Here is a 12,396-nt window from a genome sequence, read left to right on the forward strand (position 1 = left end):
GACAATGGATAATGGACAAATCGAACACTATCACTATTTATCCAAAATAGAAGACTTATTGATTCTAATTTTCACAATAAAACACTATTTTCATCTTTGATAAACAACCCTAGACTAATTCACACTTTCTCTACCTACAAAATAATCTATCTCTCATCCTTTGATGAAGTAAAAAAGATGTCTATCTAGATAGAAAATGATACAACACTATACTATTATTGTCTATTATAATAACATACTATTATAATATTAGGACTATTATAAGTCACTCTTTGCTCCAAAAACGTACGCCTCCTAAATATTTGACTTAAGTTTTAAGTTTTCTCTCCCTAAATGATAAGCCGTTAAGGCCAACTAAGGAAAGATGAGACTCGTTGTTGTGCGAGAAAGCTAAGTAAAACATTTAAGTTTAATTGTTATAGTTTCGTATGTAAAGTGAAATTTATAGAAGTGTTGATTCAAAGATAATAAGAAAGGATGTTTGATTTTATTTCCACTGTGTGGTGATTTCTAAAGGTCAAGTTAAGATGTGTCAAGTGCGGCAGAACATGACATCAAGCTTCCAAACGAATAGTGATCACTGGACAATCTTGTAGCCCAAAATAAAACAACAAGTTTGTATCAATTTAATTTCAGCAATCAAATTGTACTATCTTGTCACCGTTGTCCATATGAATTAGTTTTTGTGTGATATCATGTTGTAATGACATAATAAAACAATTTTAGAGTTCCATTCTTTCTGATTATATATATATAACAAAGTTAAAGGAAATTATAAAATTATTGAATAATCATATCATTTGAGGAAATATTTCGTATCACAAATTCAATTTTTAAGCTAAAGTGCTTCATAGTTGGAAAGAGAATTGTGTTTCTGAAGTTGACTCAACAATCATAGATATATAAAGAAAAAACTGTGCTTTTGTCAGTAATAATGACATCATGATTTTTATTGACTTTCATATTGATTCAATACATTAAAATTTTGTAATTTATAAAAGTATCATTATCTTAAAGGTAACCCAAAAGTGATCCAAAGAAATTAATGCATGTAATTAACAATTAACCATAAATTTTTGTTAATGAATTGTAGTGATTACAATGATATCAGTGCATACTAATAAAATAAAATTGAAAATATTGGGTCCAAGTTTTTTCCTATTCAAAATGGCATTTTAGTTGTAGATCCAAGAAAAGTATATGCATTTCCAACAATAAAGAGAAAATCTGGGAAAATGTGAAATAATTCAAAGAAATCAATGGCCAAATATATATATATATGTATATATATTTCCGTACTAATCAAAAGTGTGAGACCGAATTTTTTCATTCGTTGAGGTTTTAGTTTTGTAGAAATTTGATGAAAATCAATTTATTCTTTTAAAAAATTATAAATATAAAAATAAAAAACAATAAATCTATATTAATAAATAAACATGAAATTGATTGACAAGTTTTCTTGTGGTTTTTTCTCTAAAGATTTTTTTTTTTTTTTTTTTTTTTAATTTAGTCAAAAACTGGTTAAGTTATTGTATTTGTTAGGAGCATTTTCTAAGATAGCAAAATAAATTAAAATATTTACAAATTATAACAAAATTTTGAATTCTTTCACCATAGCATATGAATGAGTATGATAGAACTTATTCTCAGTTGTAAATATTTTCTAAAATCTACTATTTTAAAATTTTTTCTATTTTTATCCTGAATTTTTGTTACTTAAATACTTATTTTAATTTATGTAATTTAAAAATTAACTATTTTGGTCATTTGGAAAATAAAATGTAAATGAAAATTAAAGGCAAAATACTTTTGTTTTCTAGTTAAAAGTTGATGACTAAAGGGAACATTCCGTAATTACATAGTAAAAATGAATAGAGAACAAAAAAATAAAAAAGTGTTTAGCCATACATTTTCAAATAGATAAATTGTCTGAAGCAACTCCATTGTCTAGATTAAATTAAAATTTTCAAATGAATAGCAAACAAATTGAAACAAAGTATATCAAACATGAAACAAAACTTGCCTATATAACTGCACCAAATTCATACTTTGATGGAAACAAAATGTCTAATCCTTGGTCGTAAAATAGTGCAATTTATTGACATAAATTTGTAACATCAAATTTGTGATATATTGTAAAAATCAATAAACACATTAATAATATTAAGAAGAAAAACAACTCTATAATTATCAACAAGAATTTAAATAAACTAACAATTTCGAGTATACTCACCACCAAATTTGTAGTTGGAATTCTCTTATTTCTAATGATGGTAGGAGATAAATTTCTAATTAGTGTAAGAGATAAATGGTCTTTTTGAATCGGACGTTTGTTTTACTTAAAATAAATAAAAAAATTAAATAAAATTTAAAAATGAAAAATAAAAATAAAATTCTATTCTTTGATTGTACTCCGAGAAATGGAGCAGAGGATTCGAGGAGGAAGAAGAAGAAGAATGTGAGGTTGAACTGCGGAGGAATATTGAATGCGAACAGGTTACGAATCATCTCTCTCAATCCAATCCATTTCTTGAATTTGCGATTCCTCCTTCTATACAGTTGTTTCGAATTACACAAATTGGACCAATAATGTCTGGAATACAAGAGATGGTGGCCAAGAAAGTTAAGGTCACCATGATTGAGAGCTTGATAAAGAACCAACCAAACACATTCAGATCCATTTTTCAGCGTAAGAAATCCAAGAATGAAGAAGATTCATCCCCTTCCGGTTCTCCTAAATCCATCCCTCAACTCTCTCCCTTCGCTAATTCTGTTGTCGCTCGCTGTTCCAAGTATTTCTCCTCTCCTTTTCTCATGATCTTCATTTTTCTTTTTTTTGTTTTCCTCGAATGCTTTCTTCTTCTTTTATCATGTATATTTTTGGTTGCATACGAATTGCCATTTCTTCTTCTTCTTCTTTTTTTTACTTCAAACTCTGATGCGTATTTGTGATTTAAAGTGGGATGATTAGCTGTTGATTCTGTGTAAATCACTGAGTCTCTAGTACTGCAGAAGAACTTATGTATCCACAATCAATCACTTCACCTCATGCTCCATCTTCATTTACTGTGGCATTATTGCACAGAATCTAGTTTCTTTGCCTTTTGAAATTTATATTGCAGTCGGTTATATGCTTTGTTTATTTTGTTTGTTTTTTGTGTGGCTAATGATGATTTATGCCTTAAATAATTAGGTTAATCTGCTTTGTTTTAGAGCAACAAAAAAGAGTTTATCTTTCCTTCATAAATAGAGGATTTCACAAATTTTAGTGTCTGTAACGATATGTTGCATATGTCATATGGAAGACATAATTTTGATTTGGCATTTGTAATGCAATCCTTAGAACTGAACGTTTGCTTCGGTTTTTATGTTATTGTTATTTCATGCATCTTAAGGTTAAGGCAGACACATTTTTATTATGCAGGATTCTTCAAATGCCCACTGAAGAAATGCAACAACTTTTTGATTCAGAGTTACCTGGAATTAATAAGGAACCTGAAACTTATTCTAGAAGTTTGTTGGAATTTATCTCATACCAAACACTTTATTCTATGAGTAGACGTCCAGATTATTTAAGTGACAAGGAATTTCGTCGATTGGCTTATGACATGATGCTTGCTTGGGAGTGCCCTGGTAGTGAAAGCGAACCACTACCGCAAGTGAGACAGTCTACCATTATACTCCATTGATATTTAGTAAGATAGAGTGATATTATCACTTAAATGCATCTTTCTCTTTTCTCATGAGGGTAGGGGTGGGGGTTGGGTTGGGTTGTGGAGGGGTGGAATTCCGATATTATAGGCCTCATTTGATAACCACTTTGTCTGTAGTTTTCTGTTTTTAAAATTAAGCTTGCTTACTCACAATTTTTGGTAAGCATTTTCTCTTCCTTAAACACATTTAAATTCTAAGCCAAAGTTTGAAAACAAAATCAAATTTTAAAACATTACATGTTTTATTTTTCAAAATTTGGCATGCTTTTCTAAAAGGTAGGCGTAATAGAGCAAGAAAACTATAGGTAGAAGTAGTGTTTACAAGCTTAACTTTTAAAATCAGAAAATTAATAACTAGATGGTTATCAATTAGGGTCTTAGCTTTTAGGTTTTTATTGTTCATTTACAAAGATAGTAGGAAAAGAGGGCAAGAAGGAATTGATTGTGTTTCTAAATCCTCTTTCCAACTGTAGGAAACTGCTTCTTGCAGTAATGAGGAAGTAGAGGATAAGGAAGAGTGGTCACTGTTTTATTCAAATTCTACAAACATGGCTGTTCAGGTTAATAATTTTCTGGTTTTCATATCTGCAACTTGATAGGCACATTATGTTATCATTATGTCTAGGATGGGTACTTCTAAAGCCTTTTTATTTTTTAACCAGCATTGACTAACCTTTTGAAGTACTGGTTTTTAAAGCTTTTATATTATGGTGATCAGTTTGATGACAAGAAAACTGTTGGACCAGAAGCTTTTGCACGGATAGCTCCTGCTTGCATTGCTCTAGCAGATATCATAACTGTTCACAATCTTTTTGATTCACTGACAAGTTCATCAGGTCATCGACTCCATTTTCTTGTCTTCGACAAATATATAAGAAGTCTTGATAAGTAAGAACTTGCTTCATTAGTGTTGACAATTGTGTGATATTTATTAAATGTGATTGAAATTGTTCCTCCAACTTTTATATGTTTAATATGGAAGCTGTTACATGTGTGCTTTACAGTTTTTGTTCTACTCAAACCAGAAAATGAAATGTTTATCAAAATGACACCTTAACTTTCTGGATCATGTATTTTTCAAGTTTGTTCTTCCAAGATTGGTCTTTTAATTTTTAATGAAAGTGGATTTTGATTTAGTTTTGGATTCATTTTTCTTATTTAATGTGGGATGCCTTTGTCTCACATTGGCTAGAACAAGACGCCAATGTGTTACTTAGTGGCTTGGCTCTCCCACTCTAATAGCTGGCTTTTGAGGTGTGGTTCTCCAAGGTGTTAAGTATCTAAGAATTTATTTTAAAAATCAGTGGATATCAAATGGTCAATGAAGAAGTCTAAATATGGGACCCATCTGTTTTTGGATCATGGGCTTTTCTATTCCAGAGTTGATTCGTTTATGGACTAGCATCACTATTGGAGAAAACTTATTACGATGTCTGTTTGCAGGGTTATTAAGGCAACTAAAAATGCATTGCACCCCTCAACTGGAAATCTTCATCTTTCTGAAGGAGAAATTGCCCTTGAAGTTGATGGTACAGTACCTACTCAACCAGTTCTTCAGCATATTGGCATTTCTGCATGGCCTGGTGAGTCTTGTTCCTACAGATGTAATCCAAGATTGAGTGATTACCTCAGTTTAGATTGTAAAGATTGAAATTTAAGGCCCAAGTTTTCTTCTTTCGATTGTAGTTTTTCAACCATTAAAATTTAAGCTTCCTTCCTTTTCTGGTCAAATATAGATGACTAAAACACAATGAGTTATAAATGTTTTATTGACTAAGAACGGGGATATTTTTCCCTCTTTGGAGATTTCAAATAGGTTGTAGATTATGAGCTTCTTTTATGGATTATGGATTTTAAAGTTGTGTAGGAAATGTGTTCTTTCTTATTTGGTTAGTAACAGATAAAGTTGGTGTTTTCATTGGAGGAGAAAAGTGATAAGTCGTTGTTTTACTTCCATATTTTATTAATAAGATTGCAGTGAAAACCATGGAATCAAGTGCAGTGGTTAGAACAATCATTGTTTGATATCCTCTATTCTCCATTCAACCTTAGTTGCAGAAAAAAGTGAATGAGTTTGTTTTAAAAGTTGAAATTTTCATTTTGTCTAATGAATCTTTCATTCGAAAATGAAAGTTCAGTTTGAATTAAAATAGTCAGAAATGATAACAGTAAAGAGAGTACTTTCTCTAAAAGGAATGAGAAGGTGCATTCTGATTCTGTTGGAGTAAAGAAGAGAGGTTGATTTGTCTTTTAAGATGGCTAGGGAGTTCCAATAGAATCTTGAAGGTGAACCGATCAAATAGTAGTGGAAGATATGAAGACCAAGGTGTCACAGTAAAGTGAAAGGTATCAATCTTTATTGAAGAAGAAAAGGATCGACAAGTACAAATCCTAGAGTACAATCATAGACGATTGTCTCTAACCTCCTATCTCTCACTCTTGAGAAGATATCAAAGACTAACTCCCCCTTAACAATGACTCAGAGTATATATACTGCTCTTAACCGTGGTCCCCACTCTTTACCATCTCTTTCCAAATTACCCTTATCCCTTCTCCTATATTGATGCACAATTGGTGGCCTAGCATAAAGCTCTTCAATTGGGCCAAAAACTTTGGCTGGTCCATAACTCACACTAAAATTTCTCCTAAAACTACTCGAAGTTAGGCTGAAAACATCAGAAAACCATCAATGAGAGCCATTGCTCAGTTGTAACTCCACTGACATAACGAAATCCCCCTGGGGAAAAATCTGATCTTTTGCCTGAGAAAGATGCTTTTGGATATCTGTCTCTACAATAGGAGTCTGAAAGGATAAACTTAGAAGGGTTGTGTGATGTAGTATTCACTTGATTGTTCTGAGGTGTAATATTGCTTACGTTTGATTGATCTGGTATGCAGGGAGGTTGACACTGACCAGTCATGCCTTGTACTTTGAGTCATTGGGCGTTGGTTTGTATGACAAGGCTGTTAGATATGATCTGGCAGCCGATACAAAGCAGAGAATAAAACCTGAACTTACAGGACCGTTGGGTGCTCGTCTCTTCGATAAAGCTGTTATGTACAAGTCAACATCTGTGTATGTTATCTCTTGAATGATAATAAGTATATGTATATATATTTATAAACTTTCATCCCTGGATTTTATTATTTGTTTTGCCTTCCTTTGAGGGTATTTTTCTATGAATTTACTTTGTGGTGAAACTCTTTAATGATCCTTTACAGGATAGATCCTGTGTTTTTAGAGTTTCCTGAATTCAAAGGCAGTTCTCGGCGGGATTATTGGCTAGATATCTGTCTTGAGGTCCTGCGAGCGCACAAGTTTATCAGGAAACACAATCTTAGTGAAATTCAGAAATCAGAAGTACTTGCAAGGGCAGTTTTTGGAATTTTCAGAATTCGTGCAATTAGAGAAGCTTTTCATGTTTTCTCATCGCATTACAGAACATTACTCACTTTTAATCTGGCAGAAAGTCTTCCTGGGGGAGATTCAATTTTGGAAACTCTCTTGGATCGATTGCTGTTAATAAATGGTATGCAACGTGATGCTTCTGGGAGCCCACCTGCCAAGCAACAACGACAATCGTCTCCAAATTTTCTTCTAGCACTAAGTCAACTTGGATTCACCTTACAGAAAGAGATAGGTTATGAAGGTGATGCAGTTTTAATTGGAGATGTTTGGGTGGGTGAGAGAAATCCCTTGGAGATTGTGGTGAGACAATCCATATCAGATTCAGGCAGGGCTGAAGCTGCACAAGCTACTGTTGACCAAGTGAAAGTGGAGGGTATTGATACAAATCTTGCAGTAATGAAGGTAAAAGATTGAGTTTCTTGAGAAAGTACTCCTTTTATGAGATACTTGGAAGATATACAAGCAGCCTAGTCAAAACTTAGTACTAATTAACTCACGGATCTGTATATCTTCTTGACCAGTAACTGTTATCATGAATGGCATGCTTCACTGTCTTTTCTTCTATCTTTTTACAACTTGAGGAAATCTGAAAAATTGAATTCCCATTTCTCTCTTATCCAAAAAAACCCACATTCTTGGTGAGTGAACCAAATCGATAAGTCTAATACCGGATAGATAGTAAGTTTTTACTTGCTTGTTGTGGATTTTTTGAGAGAGGAAGTCTTTTGGAGCTGAGCCTTTCTCTCTCTGTCCAGGAACTGTTGTTTCCGTTTCTGGAATTGGCTAGACGTATTCAGATTTTGGCCTCATGGGAAGACAATTTCAAATCTACAGTTTTTCTACTGCTGTTCTGCTTTGCTATTATAAGGTAAGTAGCTACTTATTATCTGGACTCTGGAGCTTGCATGTTTGGATCAAAATTGAGCATTTATCCTGGTCCTTATTAACTCACAAAAACTATGTTCCAAAACAAAGTTTTTAAGTCGTATAAATAGTATTTTATGCTGAACTTACAGTTTTTACTTTTACCTATTATTTTAAGTCTGTGAGTTCATATTCTGTCAAAAAACTTTTACGTCGATATAATTTCAGCACTTTCGAGCATGAGTGATAATGGAAGTATGAATTAGTACGATAATAGTTTGTCGGGCACATAATTATAAATCTTTATCAATGCTGGTCTCTTATCCACACAAAAGGGTAATTGAAAATTTCAAATAACTTGGATTTAAAACACCAAGAAGCAACAGCAAGCAAAACAAAATCCCGAAGGTCGGAAGAGAATCCTTGTTCGGAGTTCAAGATTCTGCCATTGTGGTATTGATTCTGAACCCCCTTTTCATTTCAACTATGAAAAGTTATGTTCCAATCCTGAAACTGCCTTTTTTTCCCTAACATGTGACCTCCAGTGAATTTATGTGGGGAGAGGATATGCAGTTGAAAAATGTCCTGGAGCTTCTTGTACCAATGGCTGTCCATAAAGTGACAATAAAAAAAGGGATAGTTTGCCGTTTGCAAACATTTTTAGCTTTTGCATAGAATGCACCAATTGGGGTTTAGTACATTGTTGGGCTTCCTCTTCAGAGTATTATCATTTTTGTTCAGGGCCCCCAAATTCTTTTAATAAGCAAAGCAATGAAAATTGCACTGTATGTGAAGTTAACTTGTAAAGTGTAATTAATGGAAATATTACTTTTCTGAGAGTAGATAAGATGTTCAAAATGGTTCAGCAACGTTACTTATTTTAGTATTTTGGCTAAATGATAAGCTTCTATTGTATGGCTAATTAATGTTTATAAAATTTATTTCTTCGTTTAGCTATGGCTGCGTTCTGGTTTAACTTATGATTATACTCTAAACTACATTCCATTTGTCAAAATTTTAATGCCAAGTGATATTGGCTAGAGATGACTTGATTTTGTATGGAAATGCAGGAATTGGATAAGGTTTATTTTGCCTTGCGTTCTAGTATTCCTTGCGGTTGTTATGCTCTTCCGCAGGAAGTTTGGCAAAAGCAAGCCATTAGAACCTTTCAGGATCACATCACCCCCTAATCGAAATGCTGTGGAACAGCTGCTGACCTTGCAAGAAGTCATCACTCAAGTTGAAGCATTGATTCAAGATGGGAATATTTTTCTCCTAAAAATAAGAGCTCTCTTATTTGCAGTACTTCCACAGGTATGTATATTATAAATATTTTCTTGGGCACTCATTATCTGATTATGGTTGTTTCCTTCATCTTCTTCTCCAGAAAGTACTTGAGAGGAGATTGAAAACTTCTACATATTAATCCCTTTCTTTTGGCTGTGCTTCTAATTTGTTTGTTTGTCTCTTTCTCTATTTGTTATTTTTTTTCTGGCAATGACTGGACTCGGGAGTCCTTTCTTGCGCTTATCTTTTGTTGGCTTCTGTATGTGGTGCCGAATATGTCAACCCCAGTTGTAGTGCTTTTTTTTTTTTAAAAAAAAATTATGAACTGACCCTTCGTTACAGAATTGGCTTATAAAAAACACAACTCAAAGAGGAACTAGAAAAATTATAAACTGGGAAGCTTCTTTTGGAAAGCTGGGGTGTATGATTTGATGTGGGGTTTACAAGGATAGAGAAATAATAGAATTTTTAGAGGGATTGAGAGAGATTCTATGGATGTTTGGTCTCTAATATGTTTAAATGGCCATCTTTGAGGGTTAGCTACGAGTTCCTTTTGTAATTATTCGTTTGGTCGTATTCTACTTGATTGGAGACCCTTCCTTTATGGCTATATCTTTAGTGTCATTTATTTATTGATATTATTATTATGTTTTTAAATGTCCCTTTAGTCTTTTACTTTTTCTCCGTGAAAGTTGTATTTTTTTCAAAAGAAGAAAAAAAGATAACCAACAACTAAGGATAACTACAAAGAGAGATTAAACTGAGATCGTGCCTCTTCCTAATGGCTCTCCAACCCTCAGAATCCTCTCATATTCCTCTCGAGACTTCACTCCAAGTTAATATAGGAACACAAATTTTATCATAAAAAGTTGGATGGAATGTCAATGAAATTCTGGGTTAGGAAAAAAAGTAAAAAGAAACTCCACCTCGCAGGTCAAAGCATCTACTCCTTCCTTTGAGCCCAGATTCACATTCCAACCCCACATTCGTTGTGCTTGGAAAGAGTACTTCCATCATAAGACATCATTCGCTATTTTTGAAGTGTTTTACTTTTTCTCTCCTTCCTGTAAGCTCAAGGAATCTTATGGCCTTAAGCATTTTTGTATTGTAATGTACATCGTTCCTTATGAATCCATGACCCATGTGCAGAAACTACAATTATATTCCCACGTTCCTATCCCTAAAAAATGTTCATCTTCGTTGCAGGCGACGGACATGGTTGCTCTACTGCTTGTTTTTGCAGCATTAGTATTTGCATTTCTGCCATTTAAGTACATAATCATGCTAGTATTAGTCGAGGCGTATACGAGAGAAATGCCGTACAGGAAGGAAACAAGCAACAAATGGATTAGACGGGCAAGAGAATGGTGGATTAGAATACCAGCTGCTCCTGTTCAGCTTGTCAAACCTGATGATAAGAAAAAGAAATCATAGAATCAAGTCGATTCCTATCCTCCACCCTCTTTGCATATCTGTCCCCTCACCTTAAGGTACTCATCTGTGTATGTATATATAATATATAATATTATACAATATGCTCTAATGTCTCGAGAAATCTACATTTCCTTAAAGGTTACCGTTGCAATTTATATATTATATTTGTTTGGACACATGCACAATGCACATACACGAATGTGCTTTTTACTAAGTTCAACCAGGGAAATGATTTCAATCTCTGATCTTTTTGGTGAGGACGAGTTAAGCTCGTATTACCATTGAAAAAAACTTGGGTCTTGTGCTTTTCATCCCCTAACTAGACAAAAAATAAAATTTAATTTTTGTTGTGTGTGATGAAGTTATGAGATCTATCTCACCTAATAAATCATTCTCTTTTACTACGATTATATAATAATTAGAAGTTAGAAATAAATTTGTTGTTTCATATTTTTTATTATTGTAAATCTTTTGTTGTACGTGTTTGTTTGTTTGTTTAATTAGTTGGAGTGGTTGGAATTGCTGTGGAAACAGCACACATATATAATTTTAATAAAGAAAAATGATGACGTGAAAAAGCATATCTAAAAAGGTATTTTAGTAAATGACTCAATTACAGTGTCGTTTTTTAAATATACCAAAATGAATTAGAGAGAAAACTAGTTTGCCTTGTGAAAAGTTGTTCAAATAATTATTTCTATCCATTTTGAGTAAGATCTATATCAAGATTTAGTTACAAAAATTGTTTGGAGTCTTTTAGCTACATCTCGATTTTCGTCATACTGATATTTTGTGTAATATTTTAGAATCTTATGCCAAATCTTTTCTTTCCAAACTTTCTTCAAATTTTGTGAATATAAATTTTCAAATCTCTAGCAAAGTTTCTATTTTCACAAAATTACATGAAATTTCAAATTTTCAAATCGGAAAATATTTTCAAATTTAGGAAAAGATCAAATTTTCCAAAAAATTAAATTAGATTTGGTATATATATAGAATTTCAGTCTTAAATTTGTTCGAGATTTTATTGAAAAAATTCAAACATATCAAATTTTTATGTTAAATAGGTTTGAGATTTCACACACAAAGTTCAAATATATAAAATCTTAGTGTTATTTTGTTTGAGATTAACACTGAGATTTTCATAGTTTTTTAAATCAAGGAGATTGCGGTGACCTGGATGTTTGCACATTAATTTGATCAAATTTGGATTCATGAAAGTTCAATTTGGGATTTGAAATTTAAAAACCTTTTAAAAGAGGATAAAGTTTAAAAGAAATTGTAAAAAATTGATTTAAGATTTGATATGGATAGTAAAATTTTGAGAAGATTTGGAACAAATATATAAACTTTTGAAACAATATATAATCATTTACCCATATTTCAATGGAAAAAGCAGATCAATTGATTAGCTCAAAAAATTTAAATCTCCTTGACGGTACCAAGAACAACTATTTAGTTTTTTGAGATAGAATCTTAAATGTGTTATTTCTAATAATTTCTTGTATTATTTCTATTCTTGCCTATTTGTGATAGATATAAGTAACAACAAACCGTTTATTATATTTGTAAATATTTTTTTTCATTTTAAACCATTGTTTTTTTTTTTTTTCAATTAGTATTTTGAAAGGGCCTTTGAGCATGGATGTATTTGAAATGTTATTTTCTTAATAAAAAGTTTACAATTTA

At 32.2% G+C, this 12,396-nt stretch overlaps 1 protein-coding gene and 1 long non-coding RNA gene across 3 annotated transcripts; both read left to right on the forward strand.

Moving 5' to 3' along the window:
- Positions 1 to 2,400: 2,400 nt before the first annotated feature.
- LOC101222590 lies at positions 2,401 to 10,998 on the forward strand. Of its 2 annotated transcripts, XM_011661543.2 has the most exons (10): positions 2,401 to 2,792; positions 3,425 to 3,659; positions 4,187 to 4,273; positions 4,432 to 4,601; positions 5,157 to 5,296; positions 6,612 to 6,789; positions 6,936 to 7,524; positions 7,878 to 7,990; positions 9,057 to 9,300; positions 10,480 to 10,998. In XM_011661543.2, the coding sequence occupies exons 1-10, from the start codon at positions 2,590 to 2,592 to the stop codon at positions 10,705 to 10,707; spliced, it is 2,187 nt and encodes a 728-aa protein (XP_011659845.1). In that variant the 5' UTR covers positions 2,401 to 2,589; the 3' UTR covers positions 10,708 to 10,998. The 2 variants fall into 2 exon arrangements, with proteins under 2 accessions (XP_011659845.1, XP_031741895.1); XM_031886035.1 differs by lacking the exon at positions 4,187 to 4,273 and having other exon boundaries at positions 2,402 to 2,792.
- On the forward strand, positions 8,011 to 8,908 carry LOC105436295. The gene is made up of 2 exons (XR_970173.2): positions 8,011 to 8,439; positions 8,532 to 8,908. It is a non-coding gene; the product is annotated as an uncharacterized LOC105436295 (long non-coding RNA).
- Positions 10,999 to 12,396: the final 1,398 nt, after the last annotated feature.

The sequence above is a fragment of the Cucumis sativus genome, chromosome 5 (genome assembly GCF_000004075.3).
Source record: "Cucumis sativus cultivar 9930 chromosome 5, Cucumber_9930_V3, whole genome shotgun sequence".
NCBI classification, from domain to species: domain Eukaryota; kingdom Viridiplantae; phylum Streptophyta; class Magnoliopsida; order Cucurbitales; family Cucurbitaceae; genus Cucumis; species Cucumis sativus.